Source organism: Gracilinanus agilis, chromosome 3 (genome assembly GCF_016433145.1).
Source record: "Gracilinanus agilis isolate LMUSP501 chromosome 3, AgileGrace, whole genome shotgun sequence".
NCBI classification, from domain to species: Eukaryota; Metazoa; Chordata; class Mammalia; order Didelphimorphia; family Didelphidae; genus Gracilinanus; species Gracilinanus agilis.
Genome location: NC_058132.1, coordinates 154,569,922 through 154,593,208, shown reverse-complemented (window position 1 = coordinate 154,593,208; position 23,287 = coordinate 154,569,922). Strand labels below are relative to the sequence as shown.

General features: G+C 38.5%; 1 protein-coding gene across 2 annotated transcripts in view; it reads left to right on the top strand.

The window, feature by feature from the left end:
* The window catches only part of LOC123240626 (neurotrimin-like), a 1,333,520-nt gene that overhangs the window by 1,020,887 nt on the left and 289,346 nt on the right, over positions 1–23,287 (top strand). For both annotated transcript variants that reach the window (XM_044668324.1, XM_044668323.1), the window contains exon 3: positions 4,313–4,545. In XM_044668324.1, the coding sequence (XP_044524259.1) occupies positions 4,313–4,545 (233 nt within the window). The remainder of the gene's footprint in view (positions 1–4,312; positions 4,546–23,287) is intronic.

Here is a 23,287-nt window from a genome sequence, read left to right as displayed (position 1 = left end):
AAGATGGGATGAGTGTCTCCTGTGAATTGTTCTTCCTGGCAAAGAATGGAAAAATGAGACAGATAGATAAGGGCAAGTATGAGAGGGAAGACATGAGCTGGGTTCCAAGTTACCTTGGTGATATATCTCACCAGGCACCATCTATTAATTTCACTGAAAGTAGCAAGACTGGTTTCCAGAGATGACAGTTTGGACATCCAAGTACAACCTTGAACGTGCTCAGAGCCACAGCTGAAGAGATGCCAGCATTCTCCATATAGTATATATCACAGGGGCCACATAAGCCTGTTAGAAATTGGCTGAGTTAGAAGTGTCAAATGAACACCCTTGGCCCTTTAACTGCTGTGCAGTCTGGTGCGACTACTTCAGTTTCAGTCAATTTTCAATAATTAGACATCCACATGGAAGCCCAGGCCAGTCTTCCTATATTCATCATTAGACTGTTAGATGTCCCATTGTGTGCCTCAAAAACAATTATTCAAGTGGTTTATAGTGTAGTGGTCAGCACTTTCTGCACAATAGCTCTTCTCCCATGCATCTGGTGAAATTTCAGTCATTCTACAAAAGAAAGTGGCTTTCTTCCTAGTTCCATAGGGAAGTTAATCAGGAAGAATGAGGTCCTCTTCTGTAAAGCAGACATAGTATATACTCAGATGAGATGCATATCAACATACACTTCCTGCCCCAAGACACAACACCGTCAAAATGGTCTTCAAGAATTCTGCAAATATCCAAGGAATAGTAACATTAGTTCGCATTGCAAATGCTATTATTGGTGAGATAATAATGTTTTGGCTATTTCCCTGACATAATAATAATTATACATATATACTTATATATACATATATATACACATATGTATAGTAGTGTTCCTTTTCTGAGAAACTTTATTGGGAGTTCATATTAAAATATTATGTATGAGACTGAGATGTGTCACCAAAGAGCTAGCAATTCAATATGAAGTTGGGTAACCGGGACAGCATAGGAGAGCACCAGAATAAGTTTAATCCTTTAGTAGAAGGTAAAGTCCTTAAAGACAGGTACTGTTTCAGTGTCCCATCCCAAGAAATCAGTCCAGTGCTTAGAATGTAACAGATATATTAAGTATTTGGTGAGTGACGTGGTTTGAATTGACTTGATCTTTCTCAAGTGCCTCCATTTCTTTATTGTCCCTTTAAGGCATTTAGAGGCATTTAGCTACTCCAAATGTTTACATAGACTCTTTGTGTCCAACCTGACTTCTGAGCTCATATCAGGCTAATCAGCCACAGTTGTATGCAGTGTACCTTGTCATCATAATGTTATTTTGGTCCTCTTCCAATATCAAAGACATTGACTGACTCGAAGGATACACAAAGCAGGATTAAGAAAATGGAGCAAGATGAACTGATCTAGTTGGGACAGCAGAATTCCTTTCTTTCTCTCTATTTAGACTATACTATGGCAGAATAATGCTGGAAAGATATTGCCTGTGTTGTCCAGGAAATAGAGTAAGTGGCACAAAGACAGTTGAACCTGAGGCCAAGGATGTTTCTAGCTGAGCTGTATCTGGGTCAGACAGAAGTAAGACCAGGAGGTCTCAATCAAATCTATGATCTGCCTAGAGCACAACACACAGAGGAGTGAAATGAGGAACACATTTTAATATTGCTTTTTATAGATGTATGTGCTTTTAATGCCAAAAAACTGTGTTTTCTGAGACAAATAGATATTTGTTTTGTGAAAAGTATTCATTTCATAAAAAAAGGAAGAACCTAGCATAGCAGAATGAGTCCTAGATTGAACATCAGAGAATTTGCATTTGAATTTCAGGTCCATTAGACTGTTAATGTTTTTAGAGAAGTGCTAATTTTTGACCTTTTTTTTTTATATATCCAGCACTTGACTGGTATCTGATCTATAGCAGGAATATAATACATTTTTTCTTGATTTAGCTATTTCTATGTGACTCTGGGCAATTCACTTTATAGGACTCAAAAAATGAAGTGGAAAGACTACTGGGTTTGAATCAAGGGATCTGGGTTCAAAGGGGTTCAAATTCTCGCTTTGCCACTTACTTTGTACCTTAGGCAAATCTCTTCAGCGATATGGGCTTTGTTTTCCTCATGTGTAAAATGAGAGGGTTGGACTAGATGATCTCTATGGTCCTGTCTTGTCATTCAGTCACTTTTTAGTTGTGTCCAATGCTCCCGGATGTTATTTGGGGTTTTCTTGGCATAGAGACTATAGTCGTTCGCCATTTCCTTCTCCAGCTCGTTTTATAGGTGAGGAACTAAGGCAAATGGTGTTAAGTGATCTGCCCAGGCTCACACAGCTAGTAAGAGTCTAATGCTGGATTTGAACTCAAGAAGATAATTCTTCTTGATACCAAGCCCACTACTTTATCTATTGTTCCACGTAGCTGTTTGTAAGGTCACTTTGAGTTCTAAGTTCATGATCCTCACACTAAAGGCAGTCAGTTTTGAAAAAGCTGTACTCTAATGGACACAACGCTCTACCCTGGCCTCCATGCTTCAGAGATGTTAGCCTAATACTTAAACTGACAAAAGTACCAACTCCCATTTAGTAGGAGAGGTCAGAGAAATATTTTTGCAAATTTAACAGAGACCAACAAAGGTTACTTAAACCCATCAGCTTGGGGATGACAGAACAAGTTGTGGCAAATGACTCTGATGGAATAATATTGTGCTATAAGAAATGATGAACAGAAAACACTCAGAAAAAACCTGGGAAGAAATATGAACTGATGCAAAGTGAGGTGGGGAGTGAGAAAAACCTGGAGAAGACTATATATAATAGCAATACAAATGTATGATGATAACTGAAAATTACTTACCTATTTTCAATAATATAATGATCCAAGACAATCCTGAAGGATTTAAGATGAAAAAAAAAACATAATTATCTACCTCCAGAGAAAGAATCGATGCAGTCTACATGCTGAGTGAAGCATATCTTAAAACTTATTTTTTAATCTTTGGGTTTTTTTGGTAACTTGACTGATAATAGCAATATGTTTAGTATGGTGGCATATGCATAGATTACATCAAGTTGTTTGCCTTCTCAAGAAGGGGGAAAGAGAGAGGCAGGGAGAAAACATGGAACTCAAAATTTTTAAAAATGAATATTAAAAGTTGTCTTTACATGTAATTAGAAGAAATAAAAAATCTAAATTTGTGATGGAAATGTAAAAAGCAAAATAATTTGGGATAAAATGAGGGAAGGTAGAAAAGCGAGTCAAATTTCAGTACTGTGGTTTTAGTAAAGAGTGTTAGAGAAGTAGAACCATAATTGGAGTTTGAAAGGAACCTATAATGTTTGGGAAATTGCTGTGCTGGAATTTTCAAAACCGTTTGCATCTGCAGAAATTGTAAATGCCTATTCCTACAGAAGTGAAAATATTCTACTTTGGATTATGACAAAGGACAGTAACAATATGAAGCAGTCCACAAGGGCCTTGTCTCTGAAAGTTTTCCGTTAATGTTGCTGAAAGGGGCTGGGCAAAGGAAGGATTCTCATAGTTCTATAGGGATCAGCTAACTTGAATGAGAAAAAAATACCTCTGAGGCTACAGTTGGGCAGGTATTTGAATGCATCTTACTTTCTGGAGTCCGTGAATTATGTACTTTGCCGTCACAGTATATGCTGAATAAATTGACTATTGACTTCAATGAAGGGCTCCGTCTCCAGATGTACAAAGCAGGCAATGTGTAGATCTTATATTCCTGTGAGGCTCATGATGATTCTGCCATTGAAGTCAAGTCAACTCTTATTTAGTGTTTCTTATGTGTCAGATACTGTGCTGAGTGCTGGAGATGCAAACAAAAGGGCAGGGGAAGCCCTTGCTCTCAAGGAGCTGGCAGATTAATGGGGGAGAGAACATTCAAATAACTGCGTACAAAAAGGAGATGAATTGGAGAATATCTCCGGTGGTAGGTGCTAAGATTAGGGTGAATTGAGGATGGCTTTTTATAGAAGATGGGATTTTAGCTAGTATTTGAAGGAAGCCAAAGAAGCCACAAATTGAAGATGAAGAGAGACAGTATTCCAGATATAGGCACCAGACAGTAAAAGTGCCTTAGGTTGAGAGATAGTGTTTTGTCTGAGGAACAGCAAAGAGGCCAGTGTCTCTGGACATAAAGATAGCAAAACTTTGAAATATATCAGTGTTGGGAATAAAAAGGTAGATAAAAGGCCATAGCCACTTTACTTTTTTTATGCATCACCTACCTCTCTAGGTGGCTTTTGAGGACTCATTCCTTCTACTCTGCCCTTCATCTGACCTTCCTGCCCTGCCTCTTCCTCCTTCCAGGTGCACTGTGGACAACCGAGTCACTCGGGTGGCATGGCTGAACCGCAGCACCATCCTCTATGCTGGGAATGACAAGTGGTGCCTAGATCCCCGGGTCGTCCTCTTGACCAACACCAAAACCCAGTACAGCATTGAGATCCAGAATGTGGACGTGTATGACGAAGGCCCGTACACCTGCTCTGTGCAGACAGATAACCACCCAAAGACATCACGAGTCCACCTCATCGTGCAAGGTAAGAGATCCTGAAGAATGGACAATTCTGCAGCATGGGAGCTGTGCCCACTTTCTGTATGGTCTCTAATAGTCAGAGAATGTAGGCTTGGCCTGGGTCAGTTCCCTCTTTTTGTTGTGATTGGTATTGGTTTTTGTCTTTTAAAATAAGGTACTCAAATGTCTTAGTCACTGGCTTTCCCACTAACACAAGCAGGGTAGGGCCAGGACAAACGTGACCACTCCAATTCAGTAACATACAACTAAGCTATACTACTTTTCTTCAATTTGCATTTATTTCTTAGAGTATTCTTTTGGTTTATTGCTTTGGCTACCCGTATAGAGCTTCCTCTACTTGAGTGTAAGCTATGGGTCTAGTGGAAAGTTTTTCTTCATATCTTTGGAAGGGAATTCATTCTTTGTTACTCCTGCCTCCTTGGCCTTCCTATAGGTGATCTTATGAATAGAATTTGGTGACTTCCCTCAAGCTTAAGACTTTTGCCTGTGAAATGAGAAGAATGAGCCAGATCAAGAGGGTTAGGACACGTAGCATAGAGAGTGGGAATAGGGAGGAGAGTTTTTAAAAAGGAGAGGGAAAACATATAAAAGAAAACTTAAAAAAAATAAAAGATGTGAAATGGGGAATTTAGAACACAGACAAGCAAAGTAAAAAAAAAAGAGAGAAAATTAGAAAAAGGATTTGATGAGGTGAGGATGACTGGAACAAGCTACCCATAGGAAAAATGATTCAAAAGTAAGTAATAGCCAGTGTTAAAGATTATGAGCAACTGTGCTGGATGGCTGTGTTGAATTTCAAATTCAGGAGGAATTTTCAGTTCCACAAAGTTCTCTCTTTGTTTCCATATGAAAGCCAAGCATGCTGGTTTCTTCTGTTCTGAAAGTCTTCCCTCCTACATTGTAGCTATGTTTCTTCTTCCTAGACTAGGACACCATTGTTTTCCCATTTTCAATTGAATGAAAATGGAGTTGGGGACAGCAAAGCATGAGCCAGAGAACAGAGCTTTGGTGTGGAAATTTATTACAGACAACATTATAGACATATGATGGGAGGATAGGGATATGTGTTGATAGGAGTATGCCTCTTAGGTTCTGTGTAGACACTGAAATGAAGGGATCAGCGTGGGGTGGAAGGTCAACAATCTTAACTTGGGCAGTTTGAGCACAAACTAATAGAAAATGTCTAATCCCTTGCTAGGTGATTTCCTCTGTAAGTTGGCTGGGTGCCCTCTTAGCATGACACACCAGCTCAAGTATTGGAATCTCATCTTGGGCTAATTTTCAAATGCTGATGGGTATATTGATTTGGAAACAAGCTGGGTTAAGAAAGGCATTGGTCTTGTACACATAGCCAGCCTAAGCTAATCCGCTGTCGATATGCCTGGACTGAGTATTATTGACAGTCTAATGAATAGACGGCAGTAATTTTCCAGGCTCTTTTTTCCCCTCCCTCTTAAAGCAATCAGACAAACTAAATAGAACCAAACTTTCCTGGCCTCTGTATTGGAAAGGGCATATATCACCAGAAGGTGGATTTTTGTTATTATTGTTTATCTTCTGATCTCTTATTGCATCGAGCATAAGGTGTGATTCCGATACTCACACTGGAAACTGTCTGTCTAGATACTCGTGAATTGCTCTTTTAGACTCTAAGTGAAAATTCATGATTATGTTTAGTTTCTATAATCTCTGCTACTAGGAGGCTGAAGACGCCGGATCACTTGGGTTTGGGATTTCTGAGTTACACTGTGCCAGTACTAGGCCAGGGCATGCCATCAGGTTTTCTAAGAAGGGGTGAACTGGTCCAGGTAGGAAACAGAGTGGGTTAAAGCCTGTGAGATAATCATTAGTAGGATTAGGACTGTGAGTGACAAGTATACTTCCAGCTTAAGTGAGATAGGAAAAGGCATTCTCAAAAATAAAAAAGGGAAAAGAAGAGAAGAGAAGAGAAGAGAAGGAAAAAAGAAGGGAAGGAAAAAAAGAGAGTGGGAGGAAACGAAATTGCATTGCGATGAGTTAGGAATCTTGAGATTTCTAACTGGTTTTTTAAACAACAACAACAAAAAAATGCCCAGTATCCACCCATGAGTATGTAAAAAATAGGGGCAGTTAGAGGGATCCTGAATTGTCACTTTTCCCCACCTTTTCTTTTGGAAATTCTGCTCCAAATCCAACATTCTTTGTATCATACTAAAGTTCTTTGCTTCTTCTCCTTGAGCACACACACATATACATACATGACATCTGTCTAATGTTTCTCTCCCAGACTCCTCTTGGTATAAACTCTTCAAAATCTGGTATTACATAACATGATCTATAAACTTAGAGCTCAAAGGAAACTTGGAATTGTCTAGTCTAGCCTGCTTGAGTTATTTTATTTTCCTTTATTTTATTTGTACCTGATGAAAGAAGCGGTTCTTTCAACTACCTGTATTGAATGGGAATGAATGACATGATAAAAATCCTTGAATGTCAGTTCTCTAGAATCTCAGTGGCCCGCTAGGTCAACCCTCTTATTTTGTTTATTTGTTTTTTAATAAACTTAATATTGTATTTCTATACACCTACTTAAATTTGATTGGAACTTATGTATTTAATTAATTTCACGCTATAAAATATAGCAACTTTTTAGTTATATCCTATAATTTTCTTTCAATATCCTTTGAGTGTTCATCCTCATCTTTTTTCCTTTGTAGATGGTTGTATTTAGTGTGTATATATTTTGTTATTCTGGTTCTATATATGTCGCAGAGGTCTTTCTGATTTTTTCTGTATTTCTCTTATTTCTCAGTTCTATTTGCATTAAAGTATTCCATTTATATGTCAGTATTTGTATCATAATATACTTAATCATTTCCCCTATTATTAGATATTTAGGTTACTTCCAGTTTGAGGAAATTATAAATAATGTTGCAATGAATCAATGAGCATTTATAAATGCCTACTAGGCACTAGGAATCTAAAACCAAAAATAAAACCACCCTTGACTTCAAGTTGCTTAAAATTTTTTTGAAGGATACAATAGAAATATGAATATACATATCTATAAGCATATATATCTATATATCTCTCTGACTAGTAATATATTATATGTTGTTAGTGTGTGTATATACATATAGAGAAATATTAGGAGGCAACTAGCTAGTTCAGTGAATAGAATACTTGACCTGGAGTCAGGAAGACCTGAATTCAAATCCGGCCTCAGATATGTCCACTATGTGATCCTGGACAAGTCACTTAACTTCTGATTCCTTGAGAAAAGGATCCATTGGATCTACTGGATCAGGAAATAGAAAACCAATCCAGTAGCCTTATCAAGAAAACCCTATGGATAGCCAAAGTCCATGGGGTCGTGAAGAATCAGACATGACTAAACAACAACTAAAACAACTTTACATGGTATCTGTCTGTGTATATATATATATTTATACACACATATGTACATATGCATATGTATATACACAGATGTTTCTCCAAGTGTATGTTCCTTTTGAGCAAAGATTATTTGATTTATTATATTTGCATACTCCTTCTAGTGTTGCCAATGAAATTTTGAGAGGCAAAGTTAGCTGCATGATTACTTAATTTATTAGTTAGGCTAACAGTACCCAATAAATTGAGATCATTGGCCTCTCTTTATGACCAAATATGCCTAGCAAGGACTGATGGGATCTTTTATAGTAATTAGGAAGATGGAAAAACAAACTCTTGAACACTACGTGTGTGTCTTCTGGTAGGCTATCAATGGCAAAGTCAGGATTGAGATTAAATCCTTTAGGCTTTCCCTGGCTAAAAACAAGGCAATCACAATTGCTGGGTGGGCTGGCCTTCAGGTGTGGATGATTTTACTCCTTCCTGACACCTAAGGAATACTAAATGCTACCTCCTCTGGCAATCTTGACTAGACAAACAAAAACCCTCTCAGTCAGGTTTTCCCTTTTTGGGGCTTCCCCACTAGAGATCAGCTCACTCTAAACTTTGATTAGGGAAAGCAAGGACACAGCTCATCCCCCGATGAGGGCCAACCTGAGGCTGGCTTCCATTCTTAGGGGGTAAACAAGCCAGCTTCTGTGCTTACCTGGCAAATGGAGAGACCTAGTCCAACCTCGATGGGGATGGGAGTGATCACATTCCTCAGCCATTTGGGGCTGGGAGAGTTCTCTTTTTCAGGTAGGCAAAAAGGAGGAGGTTTCTTAAAAAAAAAGGTATATTACAAATTAATATTAATTTTCAAATGATACAGTCTAATATTAATTTTCCTCACTAGCATGTTGCCTGACATAGAGTGGGGAAGTATTAAATGCATATTGAATGATTGTACAAATAATTTCAGAGTCCAAAGGTATGGCTATCATAATTTTTATGGAGCACTACAGGATTGTTCTCTAAAAATCATTTAATAAATTTATAATCCCACTAGTAATGAATTTCATTAAAAAAAACTCTTCTGTATGCAGGACCAATATAAGTACATAGCTTCACTAGTTTTTGAAATCTTGGTTCAATACTTTGTAATACAAAGTGCCATTCAGAGTTCTGGTTCTAAGCTCAGTTTATTTTGGCTTTAAAAATTATTATTGCTGAAAAAGGTAAATCACAAAGTTGTATAGATCCAAATGGAAGAAGCATGTCACTGGCCTCACTAAAGAAACCTTGATACTGGTTTTTCATCCACTAATTATACAAAGGTATTTTGTTGAAATTCAGCCAGTTTTGTGACTTAGGACAACTAGGTGACTAGTACATAAAGCACAAGGTCCAGAGTCAGAAAGACATCTTATTGAGTTCAGATCTGACCTCAGACACTTAATAGTTCTATAACTCTGGGTAAGTCACTTATCCCTGTTTGCCTCAGTTTCCTCATCTATAAAATGAGTTGGAAAAGGAAATGGCAAACCATTCTAGTATCTTTGGGAAGAAAACACCAAAAAGGGTAACTGAAAGTCAGACATGATTGAAAAACGACTAAACAAATACTTTTGGGGCAGCTCAGTAGTTCAGTTAAAGAGTGCCAGGCCTGGAATTGGGAGGACCTGGGTTCTAACCCTGGCTTCAGATGCTTCTTAACTGTGTGCCTCTGGGCAAAGTCACACAACCCCAATTGCCTAGTCCTGCTACTCTCCTGTCTTAGAATTGATACTAAGATGGAAGGTTAGAATTTTAAGGAAAAATTATCAAGATGAAATAATATTAATTTTATTATTAGTCATTGTGTAATATTAGTAAACATAATTTTAAATAATAATTGTAATTATTAAGTGCTTAGTTAAGTGCCCACCCTATAAATAAATACTCTATAAATGTTAGCTACTATTTAATATTATTACCATTTTCTCTGATTTGGGGGAGGAAATGACAATATAAAAAGAGTTGTTTCAAGTAAGGAGGAAGGAAGGAAGTGGCAGGGCAAATGGAAAGATGCCCTATGATCTTGATTTCCTGGTGGTAGATAATCTTCCTTGTGTTTAAAGCCAACATAATAAGTGTTGTGATCTTGAGGAGGGGTGTGAGGAGGAGGAGGTCTTGGGATCAGGGCGATAGACCAGAAAGAAATCCAATGCTCTGTTAGTTGATCCTGACAGTCTTTCCTCCTCTTGTATTTGTTGATGTTGCTCTGTACCTGCTAATGATGCTGATGATACTAAAGCATGCTTGCTTCATGTCCTCCTAGACCTCTTGCTTAAATCTCCCTTGGGAAACAGGTGAGTCAACAGATAAAGCACTGGACCTGTAGTCATAGAGACCTAAGTTCCAATCCAGCTAGAGTGACCTTGGACAAGTCACTTAACTTCTATCTACCTCAATTTTCCTATTCTGTAATATGATGATGATACTTGCACCTGCTTCCCAGCATTGTGAGGATCAAATGAGATATTATTTATAAAGTACATACTTTCTTTGCAAACCTTCAAGGACTATATAAATGCTATCTTTTGTTCCTGCTGCTGCCACCACCACCATTGTCTTTATTGTTATGGTTGTTGTCTTCCTTGGGTTTGGGGAGAGGAAAGGGAAGACCTGGTGGCAGGACTAACATTCTGAGGCAACCTACTCTGGGAACAGAGAAGAGGAAGGAAAGCATCAGTCTGTCAGGGTCTTGGAAGCACTGAACAGCTATCCTGTTCTTCTCATTGCTAAAATGGTTTCCCATATCCCACTGGACCTTTCAGTGAAGCATCTTGGGATGTAAACATCCCACTTTGGAGACCACTTCTTCAAGTTCATTACTGCAGAGTTCCCCCTTAGTGCTCGTTACCCCTTTATTGTGAGAGGGGTCTCCTTTCCTAGAAGCACTTACTGCTTCCACAAAGCCTTGCCTTCTGATAAAAGCCCAGATGGTTTCAATGTGAATAATACCCATAGCACTGTGAATAAGTCAGTCATTCCTTGGGCACATGAATAATCTCTTCAGTGCTGAAAATTGGACAATAAACATTGATAGAAAGTTATTAGGTTTCCAAAATATTTTCTGCATGTTATCAGATTTGGTCCTCACCTTCAACCCTTTAGCTACTTTTTTTGCTCCGGTTTTGAAGGTAGAGAGACTGAGAAAGATTAAGTGACTTGTCCAAGGTCACTCAGTTAGTAAGTGTCTGAGGCAGAATATGAACTTAAATCTTTCCTTTTTCTAAATCCAGCATTCTAGTCACCTCTTCATGCTATCTCCAAAGACAATCTAAAAGAGAAAACACATTATTTTTTACAGAATAACTAAGATGAATTTAAAAAATACCTGCCTCTGAAAATTCAAGACACACTTCAATGAAGATTTAAAAAAAATCCTCAGATATCCAGGACAATAAGGATATTCTAAGTGCATTTTGTCCATAGTTCCTTCACTTAGGTCGAATGTTTTCATCCAAAAGTCCCTTTAATACAGGATTATTATGCTTTATGAGTTTACTTTCTTTCTCTTTCCCAGGGCCAGCTGCATATTTTAACCTCTTCTGGTCTTTCAAGGGATCAGCTACATGGTATAGTGGTTAGTTTCAGGCCTAGAGTTAGGAAGACTCATTCCTGAGGTCAAATCAGACTTAAGACACTTACTAGCTGTATGACCCTGGGCAAGTCATTTCACCCTGTTTGCCTCAGTTTCTTCAACTGCAAAATTAGCTTGAAGAAGAAAATGGCAAGCTGTGCCAGTATCTATGCCAAAAAACAAAAAAAAATGGTGTCATGAAGACTCAGACACTCCTGAAACAATCCAACAATAACAACAACCTTTCAGGCCCAGTGATGAAAGTTTTATTTCTATCTCTGATTCCAAACTATTTTATTGCTCCTACCCTTGACCCAGCAGAGCCAACATCCCCCTTCCTGCCTGGCAGACCCTCCATGCCACAGAGAGCATGGCAACTGCTCTTAATGGCTCTACAATGTTTGCTAAATTAAAGACAGCCTCGAGAGGACCTGGAGAAAACCTTATTTGTATTTATAAAAACCCTAATGTAGTTGTACACTTGCAATGAGCTCACAGCTGCTGGAGATGCATTAAGAAAGGTTCACCTTATCTAAGCCCTGAAAATGGACTTCTCCAGAGTGCTGGGCCCTGCTGGGCTTTAATCTCACTTAGAGATGCACATTTGCATGATAGAAAACTAGAATTTAGTGTTTAGAAAAAAAGGAGGGATATTAGTGTAATAATAATAATAAAAAGCTTTTGGCCTCTTTATCAGTTTTCCAGGCCCTATCTCACTTTTTTTATTGTCATTCCAGCAACTAATCACCCCCCTCCCTTTTGTTTGGTGTAAATGAGTTTTCCTGTTTCTTCTTGGGCAGAATTAATCTGTAAATCCCTGCTATTGTTTGAGAGTTAATTACCTGCTTTTTGGAGTCAAACTGCTCAGGTGAAGGGGGGAAGGCAGTGAAGTCTGCCCAGTGGGACAGGCCTTGGGGAGGGCAGACTGGGAGTTGCATTCTGTGCTCTGGTCAGCACTGTTCCAGGGGACAGAACAGCCTAGATGTCTGGGTCCCCTGCCAAGGCCTGTGGCATGCAAATAATGGAGCCTTTGAAAGTGGGGCCCCTTCACTTTTCACTTGTGGTCTCAGCATTTCCAGGGCCCCCACCCCCCACCTGGTGACTTTGTTACTCTTCAACCTTGCATAATTAATCATCCTCCCTTAGCCAAACTCATTATTATGATTATACAAACAGGAACAATAACTTTTAATTTCCAGACACCTACGCCCCCAAAGGCCTGGGGCACCTGAACAAAAGGGAACCTGAAACACACATTAGCCAAGAGAGTCATGTACCTCAGTGCTCCCCACTGCCTCAGCCGCTTCCCCCTGCATGACTTGAGACTTTTCCAGCTCCAGAAAATTAGGACAAATCCACAGGACTAAGACCCCAAAAGAGCCTTAGACTTCATGGAGCCTCAGCTGCACATTTTACAGATGAGGAAACTTGAGGCCCCAGAAAAAGGAATGTGACTTTTCCTAAGTCACACAACCAGTATGTAGCAGGGCAGTTTCATATTTTTAGCTTATCAATCAATCCATGGACCTTTATTAAGTCCCTACTATGTGTCAGGCATTGTGCTAAGTAGGCATTGAGGGTAACAAAGAAAGGAAAGAAACAGCCCCTGCTCTCAAGAAGCTTGTGGTCTAATGGGCAGTTTACAACATGTAAACAACTATGTACAAACAATGCAGAGAGACAGGTAGATAGATAGAAAGACAAGACAGACAGATAGATAGGTAGATAGGTAGATAGATAGATAGATAGATAGATAGATAGATAGATAGATATAGACGGACAGATAGGCAGACAAGACAGATAGATGATGGATAGACACATAGATGATAGAGATAGATAGATAGATAGATAGATAGATAGATAGATAGATAGATAGATAGATAGATAGATAGATAGATAGATAGACAGACAAGTAGGTAGACAGAGATAGGAAGACAGAGATAGAGAGAGACAGACAGAGATGAGAGATGAAAACTGGGAGTAGTCTCATAGGGTGATTCCATTCATTTTGGTTCATTTTGTATCTATTTGTGAAAAAGGTTAACCTAGATTTGAGGAGGTAGAATTCTCTATTTCATATGCTTGGTGTAGTCATTAGAGGCCGTTAGTGATTTCTCCTGTTAACACTTTCTCCCTCTTGAAATTACTTTGAATTTACACTTATTATATATATGAACTTAATATATAACAAATTTACATATATATGCCTGTTGTTTCCCACAAGGAGAATATAAACCCCTGGCGTTCAAAAATTATTTTTATTTTTGCCTTTGTATTCTCAGTCCATTTTTTTTTTTAATTTTGGTGAGGGGGAAGGAGTGGTGTCCAAATCTATGATTTCATTAGGATAGTATTGAAAGGAAAATTCTTTGTTAGCTCTTTCATCCTGATTAACAAGGCAAATCTCAGAACAAAAAGAATTAAAAGGAGGTCATTATATAGTACATCAAGGTAGCAGTATGTTCAGTGCCTGATCACTGGACATCAGCAAATGGCTTCAAGATGGACTAGCTTTTATTGGTAACTTTTAAAATGAGACAAAGACATTTCTATTAGGTTCACATCAGCAAAAGAGTTCAGGCCCTTGCATCTCAGTTCCTCCCCAAGGTAGGAGTACAGGACAATTTACCAGTCAGGGCATTAACATCAAAGGTAGGAAACTTGACAAAGAACATGTAATACAAAAAGCTGCAGACTTGGTGTCATGTTCCCCAACGGAGTCTCCCTCTAACACTGTTGGACAAGCAGGGCCAGGAACAGTGGGTCACTGAATCAATATTACTTTCAATAATAGGAAGGTCCAGAAAAGGAAATGACTTCTACCACTACAGATTGGCAAGTAATCTGCAATTTATAGTTATAGGGAGTTCCCTGAAGACAAGGAGAGGTTTGTCTTGGCCCACACAAGCAGGTATGATTTGAATACCAGCTTCCTGACTTTCAGGCTGGCCCTCCCTCCCTCCCTGACTTGGCTCTGCCTCTTTATTTATACATGAACTTCAAAAATGAATTGAATTGAATTGAATCCTGGGCTGGTGTCACAGCTGACCCCATACTGGCAGCAAGTTCCTAGCTACTTTATTCTCTCTTTCCTTTCCTTTCAAGAAGTACTTGAAAATTTGCTTTTAATCTGGTCACAGCCCTATGCATAGTGGATGAGCCTCTACTGAGGATGTTTAAAAAGCAAGGAAGTTAAATTCATTCACTAAATTGGAAGGCCCCTCAAAGTGTCCTGGGGAAGGGAAAGAAATTAGCCCATTTTATCTGAAATTGTGTTACTAAATTCAGACAGCATGCAAATGAGACAACCAAGTGACTTTGAGTCAATTCTGATACTTTTTTGAAGTAATCAGTGAAGGCTTCGAGATTTGTCAAAGGAGCCTGCCTTGCCAGCACTAAAAACTCAATTAACTCATTTATAGCAAGCTCTCACCTCTAGGCATGCTAAGACAATTTAGAAGCAAAACAAAACAGGAAGGTTTCTTAGTCATGTACACCAACTCTTAATGGAGAAGATAAGATGCTCCAAAGCTTGGTTAGATGAAGGCATCATTTGAGCATAGCAGCATGGGGTTGGGGCTGGGGCAGGAAATTGGGATTTGGGAGGAAGACAGTGGTTCATGTTCCTGAAGCTGTTTGGAGAAGTCCCTGCCTTCTTTTTCTTTTGGTCAGCAGCAGCCACCCAGGACTAAATCTTTTGCCATATTTGGGCCATGACTGACCATACAGTCTTTAGAAGAGGCATCCTTTGTTATTTGGCTCCAGGTACTAACAGAAGACCAGAAGCATCCTTTCAGATAAGCAGCTCCCTAATGATGATCATTCTTCCTAGCTTCCACCACAACCTCCTTCCCTCTGGAGGGACTTTGAATATCCATGTAGGTGTTGATTCCCCCAGGGCTATAGCTGAGCTGCTGAGTAAATCTCCTCAGGGAATCAACAAGACCAAATATTCCTAACTATGGGTGGGGAATAGTATGATTCCAACTGCAGATTTAGCTTTCTTACAGCTTCCAAGTTAGACTTTTTGGCTTTTCCTTTTAGGGAAAATGCCAATTATCAGTAAAAGACATTGATTAAGCTACATTTCTTAGATGCATTTTCCCTTTGTATTCCCATATCATAGGATCACGGAGTTAATATAGATCTGGAAGGGACCCTAGAAACTATTTAATCCAGCCCCCCTAATTTTACAGATGAGAACACCCCAAAGTTGTCTTGCCTAAGGTCATAAGTTGTTATTCAATTGTAACTGACACTGACACCCCATTTTGGGGTTTTCTTGGTAAAGATACTGAAAAGATACATTTCCTTCTCTAGTTCAATTTACACATGAGGAAACTGAGGGAAACAAGGTTAAGTTACTTGCCCAGGGGCACACATCTATTAAGTATCTGAGGCTGAATTTAAGTTTGGAGGAAGCTGAGTCTTCCTGACTGAAGGCAGAGCACTGTCCTATTGCAGACTTTGTCCACTGAGCAACCTAACTGCCTTTACTAACAGAGCAAGTCAAAAAATGGAATGTGCTGCCTCAGGAGGACTTGTAACTCAGGATCATAGATTTAGGACTGGAAAAAATCTGAGAGGTCATCTAAGTCAGAGGTGCCTAAGACTCAGCTCTTAGGCAGCATGTGTCCCACAATCCTCCTGCGTGTGTCCTGAGCCAGCTTTAAATGTAGTTCCTTTCTGATTCAAATGTGTTGATATATTTTAAAAAAGGAAATATTTAAACATATGGTTTTCCAAGTCAATATGTAACCCATATGGATCGTTATGTACAGTTTATTGGCTCCCCCAATCCTATTTAAGTTTGATACCACCAATTAGTACATCATCATTTTATAAATAATGAAATGAACACCCAAAGAAGTCAATAACAAGAGCTAATAGTAACAGTATTTTTGTGAGGCTCTACAGTTTGCAATGTGATATATATATATATATATGTATATATATATATATATGTAGAGCACCATAAAGCATTTATGATATATGTATTATATGTTATATGTATTATATTATTATATATATGATATATATTATAAATGCTTTAGCTATTTAAAGGGCTTTAAATGCCAAATAGTTTATATTTGATAAAATAATATTATTAGTATTGGGTAATACCACTTATGGTAATAGGGAGTCACTAGAGTTTATTAAAGGATTTGAGGGTTGCTATGATGAAGATGTAGAAGGCCAGAGGGGTCAGTGACTTGATCCAGGTCACTTAGATCTGGGATTCATTCCCAGATGCTTTAAGCCCTTTGATCCTAGGTTTAAGCTGGGACCACTACCAAGTAAAAGCAGCTCTTTCCCTCCTTCCCCAAGGAAATTTGTATGGGAGTGTTTTGGTAAAGAGCAATAAACTGAAGAGCTACCAGCTGAAAAAGAAAGTGATAGACCATTAAGAATGAACCTCTTGGGGGAAATGATGGCAGAAAAAACATCTCCAAACCCAGGTCCCTAGAGAAAGGAAAACCTTTCAGAGCTTTAATTAAACTTAAACCTAGGATGCGAATGGAGAAGATTGACAAAGACTCCCAGGAAGATAGCCCATGGGAAACTGTTAGAAGCGTCTTGTTCTCTTTAAGGAAGCAGCTTGTGGATATTTGAGTGTGATTAAAGGCGAAAAATCCTTCTCTCCCTATCTCTTCCTCTACCCAATCTTTTTAGGAAGTTTGAGATCTGTTTGAGTACCAAAAATGGATCTGGAATATAAGTTGTAGGCCTCACAAAGAATAAGGAGAGGAAAAGGCCTGGAACTGTGATTTCATGGCTATAGGGACCCCTTGGATGAGAAAATGTCTGCCACCATTTGTAGGTTGGCACCTTCTCTGCAAAATTAGACAATTGCCTGGGACACTCAGAGGTTAAGTGATTTGCCCAGCAAGTATGTCAGAGGTGAGGTTTGAACCCAAATTTTCCTGGCTTTGAGGCTGGCTCTTTAACCAATATGTCATAATGCCTCTCACTCAAAAGGAAACATTACTTTATTTTAATTTTCCTGTCAGGAGAAAATGGCATAAATTATAATAATAAGCTTAGATGTCGGTCAGTAGTTTTCAAAGTGTGATCCTTGAAGGTCTGTTCTCCAGGTGGTCTACAGGCTGGTCCCATACACAAGTCACACAAAATTTGGCATAATTTTTTAAAAGCATATTTTTAAGTCCATTAAAGAGGTGAATATACATTAAGTGGTACTAAAATGAATATTTTACAATTGTAATTTTGATGAGGATTATATTACCTAGACAAAAAATAAAATAAAACCCTCTACAATATCATTAAGGTAAAGAGGTGTGTGTGTGTGTGTGTGTGTGTGTGTGTGTGTGTGTGTGTGTGTGTAAAAAGTAATGTACTGTCCTTTTAAATTTCATTTTTAAAATCTTGCTTAGACCCAAAAGTTTGTTAATGGCAGTCCAAAAATATTCTGAATTCTTCTGTCTATGTCATGGAGGATTGGGAATTTCTATGTTCCTTCCAAGACTTTCAGCTACTGAGAATCTTTATCATGAATAAAAAAAGTTTAAAAGATTCTCTATGATGAAGAGAGATTCAGCTTCTCAGAAATCTCCTTATATATTGATTTTGGCTCAGAGATACCATTTTTTTATGCGTTAAGTGTAAATTTCTGTTATTATTCATTATTAAGTATCAGGACTAAAGTAGCTTGGGTGTTAGGCTAACTCTTAACAGAGAAATGAATCCATATTGGATATATGCAGTTGCTATCCAGCTCCTGATAGAGGGATGATGGCCTCAGGGTATAAAATAAAACACGTATATTTTTTTTTAACCTAGCCAATGTGGAAATGTTTTTCTTGACTGTGAATATTTAGTATAATTTAAAAAAATAAATAACCCTTACCTTCTTTCCTAGAAACAATACTGTATATTGGTTCTAAAGCATAAGAAGAAGAAGGGCTAGGTATTTGGGGTTGTGATTTGCCCAGGGTCACACAGTTAGGAAGTGTCCAAGGCTACATTTGAATCCAAGTCCTCTCAACTCTAGGCCTGGCTTTCAATCCACTGAGCCACTTAGCTGCCCCTTATTTTGTTTTGTTTTGTTTTAAGGAGGTAGGGTAGAAAGTGTGAGAGAGAGAAAATAGAGTTTTATTCATTGAAAAAAAATTAGTTAAAAAATGAAGGAACAAATTAATTGCAATTGGTTCATTGCCTTATGAGCTTGAATGATCAAGGATCAGTTGCAATACCATGTGTTTTTCCCCCCTTTTTCAGGATCTTCAGTCCTGATTATTTATAAAATGAAGTATTGATTTGATACTAGGACAGTTTAATTTGGTCACACGTTTTGCTTTATGTCTCAATTATAGATTCATGCCTTTGTGGTAAACTCGGCTGGTGGAGGATTAAGAATTCAAAATAGAGGATTTTCACTTTGCAAACAGTGCTTTCTACTGTGATTAATTGGGACTATTGTACAGTAAGTGGTAGAGTCTCTTGCTGAGATTTAATAGCCCAAGGGGGGAAAACACCTGAATTTTAGGGATTCATCCTGTATTTGAAACTCCATCTTGACTCTAACTGTGTAGTCCTGGCAAAATTGCCCAACTCAGAACCACTTTCCTAGTTAATGTAAGGGCTGATGATCTCATATCATGTTTTTAAAAGGACCTTAAAGATTACAGTGAAATTCAAGGTATCCTATCATCATTCTGAAACAAACAATTCTGTTCACTTCAGCCAATAGTGTATTTTTCATCACCATCATTATTGTTGTCTAACATGTATTGATTATCTGCTATTTATAAGGAGGATATTGTCCTTCATAGTTAGGACATGAGTGAGTACAGTTCCCACTCTCACTGTCTCATTGGAAAGACAAGTAACAATAAACTAGAATATCAGGCTAAATGAGTGATACAGACTAGAGTGAAGTTAGTGGGTAAGGAGTCCCACTGCTGGTTTCGTCCAATGTGTGGAATTTAAAATAAATTGTGAAGAAAAGGTAGACAATAGAAGAGTGGAAGAAAAACACTGAAATTGGTATTCTAGACCAGGCTCAGAAGCTTATGACCTTGAGCAAGTCATTTAACCCTTAAAATTTTTTTTTAAATCTTACCTTCCATCTTAGAATCAATACCATATAGTGGTTCCAAGGCAGAAGAGTGCTAAGTGCTAAGCAATCAGGGTTAAATGTCTTGCCCAGGATCACCCAGGAAGTATCTGAGGTCATATTTGAACCCAGGGTTTAAATCTCCAGACTCAGCTCTCAATCCACTCAGCTACCCAGCTGCCCCAAGTCATTAAACTTTGTTGGCCTCAGTATCCTCATCTGCAAATTGAGGGGACTGATTGGGATCAATAACCTCTGATGACTCCTCTAGTTCTAGGTCTATGATCCCATTAATTCATAAAAGTGTGTAACAGTGGGTTCCAGGCAAGATAGATTGTGAAAACAAAGGTATAGGTTTGGGAAAACTTCAGGTATCTTTGGGAGACAGAGGAAAGTGACTTATTTCTGAAGCAGAGAAAGCTGGGTGTTACAGTGAATAGAGTACAAAACTTGAATTCACAAAGCTTGAATTGATATCCTATCTCAGATATTTACTAGTTCTGTGACTCTTATTAAGTCACTTAACTTCTGGTTGCCTCAGTTTGCTCATCTGCAAAATTGGAATAATAATAGCACCTACTCCAATTGGGTTATTATCGACTTAAAATGAGACAATATTCATAAAATGTTCTGCAACAAGTAAAGGTGCTATATAAATGCTAGCTATTTATTTAATGTTGTGCTACAGTAGAGTTAAGCTTAGAGTTCAGGTGCCACCTTCCTCATGAAGCTGTCAAATGAGATAATATTTTCCTTTTTTAAAAAATTGCCAAGCACAGTGGTTGGCACATTTTTGTTGTTCAATTTTTCTCAGTCCTGTCCAAATCTTCCCAATCCCATTTGAGATTTTCATTGGCAAAGATACTGGAGTGATTTGTCATTTTCTTTTCCAACTCATTTTAGAGATGAGGAAACTGAGATGAACAGGGGTAAGAGACTTCCCCACAGTCACACAGCTAGTAAGTGTCTGAGGCCAAAGTGAAACTTGGGAAGATGAGTTTTCCTGACTCCAGGTATGGTAGCGTATCTATTTGTACCATTTAGTTGCCTGATACATAGTAGGTGCTCCATAAGTGCTGGTTCCCTTCCCTTTCTCTCTTTCTCCTTTTCCCTTTCTTCATTCCTGATCCCCTAGCTAAAGATCAATCTTTCCTTCGACTTTTCAGGTGTCTCTCAACTCTTCCATGGACTTTTCTCATTACCACAGACATTTTTTTTTGGTATGTCTCATTTCCCCACTAAACCTAAAAGTCCTGGAGGGTGGGGTTCAATGACATTTTCTTTTCTTTTCTTTATGTCTCTTAGCTTTGTTTCACAGGTTGCCATGGTTAGAATTTTTACCCTTTCATGCCAAACTTGCTAGTGACAGGCAGCATGTCCGTCCTTATTTAGGCTGGTCCTGAGGCAGGATGGCTGCTGGTCTCCTGGACTGTACAAGAAAGCTTTTAAGCCTGGTAGAATCTGTAAGAACTTCTTCATGGCTTACTTAATTCATGAGATCCCAAGGTCACTTCTATGACATGAAGAAATACCAGGTATGGGTGTTTGTGTGCCCTGTATACAGTGTACCCAGTATATATTGCAACACTAAGGGGTAAAATCACTATTTGATGAAACAAATGGAAAGGTAGCTTAGAAACTGGCTGTGGAAATTTCCATGTACTATATATCTAAACTCTAAATTATATTTAGGCTAATCACACATTCAGTTGCAGTTTTTGCCCAAGAAAGGAAAGTAGGTTTGGACCATATGCATAATTACTGTTTTGCTTTTATCTTCCTGCTATGCTGTTTTTCAAATGGGGGAGAAAAAAGTACAATAACACAAAAGACCATCCCTTAACCTAAGTCAGTCAGTGAACAATGCATCCCAATTTCAATTACTTGGTTTGAAAATGAAATTCTGCTTAATTATTTGACTTTAATGTTCCTTCCTCAACCTGGGGCCAGCTGTTCATTCTTGACATTCTTGAGGTCTATTTTGGTATGACAATATTCATCCTGTCTGGCACCTAAAGGGAAAAAAAATGAAAAGAAGGAAAAGGAGAAGAAGGAAGAAGGAAGAAGGAAGAAGGAAGAAGGAAGAAGGAAGAAGAAGAAGAAGAAGAAGAAGAAGAAGAAGAAGAAGAAGAAGAAGAAGAAGAAGAAGAAAACGACACTAAAAAAATTGCCATTAGCAACTTCTGGAGCCTAGAGGGGAAGTAAAAAACCTTTGCGCTGCCCCCCAAAAAAAACTTAGCATAAAGACTTTATATTAATAGCTGCTGTCATTGATAAGTTGGATTAGGGAAAGTCTAGAGGAGTGATGGGCAAACTACAGCCCATGGGCCAGATATGGCCCCCTGAAATGTTCTATCTGGCCACACAACATTATTCCTAATCTGACGAATACAATGTGTAGGATACATTACAATGACACTTTGAAAGAATTGCCTTAGAAACAGACTGACAGATAAGCATTTCCTTTTCTTTGGCCCCCTCTTTAAAAAGTTTGCCTATCACTGGGCTAGAAGACAATAGAATGGGGACAAGTTGTCCCAAAGCTTTAGGCAAATTTTGTCTCCAAGTAGGTCCAAATAGTCTCATATCTCCCTCACCAATCTCCCCAACACTCTTGAGCCAAAGACCCACATCAGGGAGAAGAAAATGAACCTAAAGAAAGACATTATTTTTTTAACCTATATGTCTTGTCCACTGTAATCTGAGAGAAAGATGAAGCTTGCCTATCTTATAAAGAGAGGGGAAGAGAAGAAGCACTTATATAGCACCTACTATGTTCCAGGTATGGTTCCAGTACTTTCTATTAAATTTTATCTCATTTGATCCTCACTAAAGACCAGGGAGGTAGGTGCCAGTAAACTGAGGCACAGAGATAGTCACATAGCTAGTAAGGATCTGAAATCAAATTTGAATTCAAGTCTTCCTGATTCCAGGCTCTAGAACTCTCTCTTCCAGAATACCATGGGCCTCTAGACAGGTGAAGGAAATACTGAAATGATAGTGCATTTTCATTTTAACTGGGCTGTCAAAGTGGTGGATGATTTCCTAACCTAGTTTCATTGTGTTTAAGAGATGTGGGATTGGCAGTGTACAAGCTTCTCTTTCTTCAGATGTGCAATATTCATTGCTTTCTTTCCCTCTGTGTCTATCTAGTCTCTGACTGTCTCCTTCTCTTTCAGTTTCTCTCTGTCTCACATCCTGATGTTTTCCATCTGCTTCTTCTGCTTGCTCTCTTTGCTATTGCTCTTTACCCTCTTTATCTTCTGCTTTTGGGTCCTTTAAAAAATCTTTATTTTACTCTTCCCAATTCTGTCTTTTGTCTTCTTCTCTGTCTAGTTACTGTTGGTTCTTCTTTCCTTTGGCTATTTCACTTTCTCTGCAATGTGTATTCTTTCTATGTTTTCTTTGTTCTGTCAGTCATGTCCCTCTTTTCCTCCCCTCTCCCTTTTCTCCTCTGTCTCCTTTCTCCTCTACTCTCTCTGTGTCTCTGTCTCTGTCTCTCTCTCTGTCTCTGTCTCTCTCTCTGTCTCTGTCTCTCTCTCTCTCTTTCCTCTCCCACTCTCCCTTTCCATTCCTCCCTCCCCTCTTGCTCCTTCCTTCTCCTCTTCTTCTTCTTCTTCTTCTTCTTCTTCTTCTTCTTCTTCTTCTTCTTCTTCTTCTTCTTCTTCTTCTTCTTCTTCTTCTTCTTCT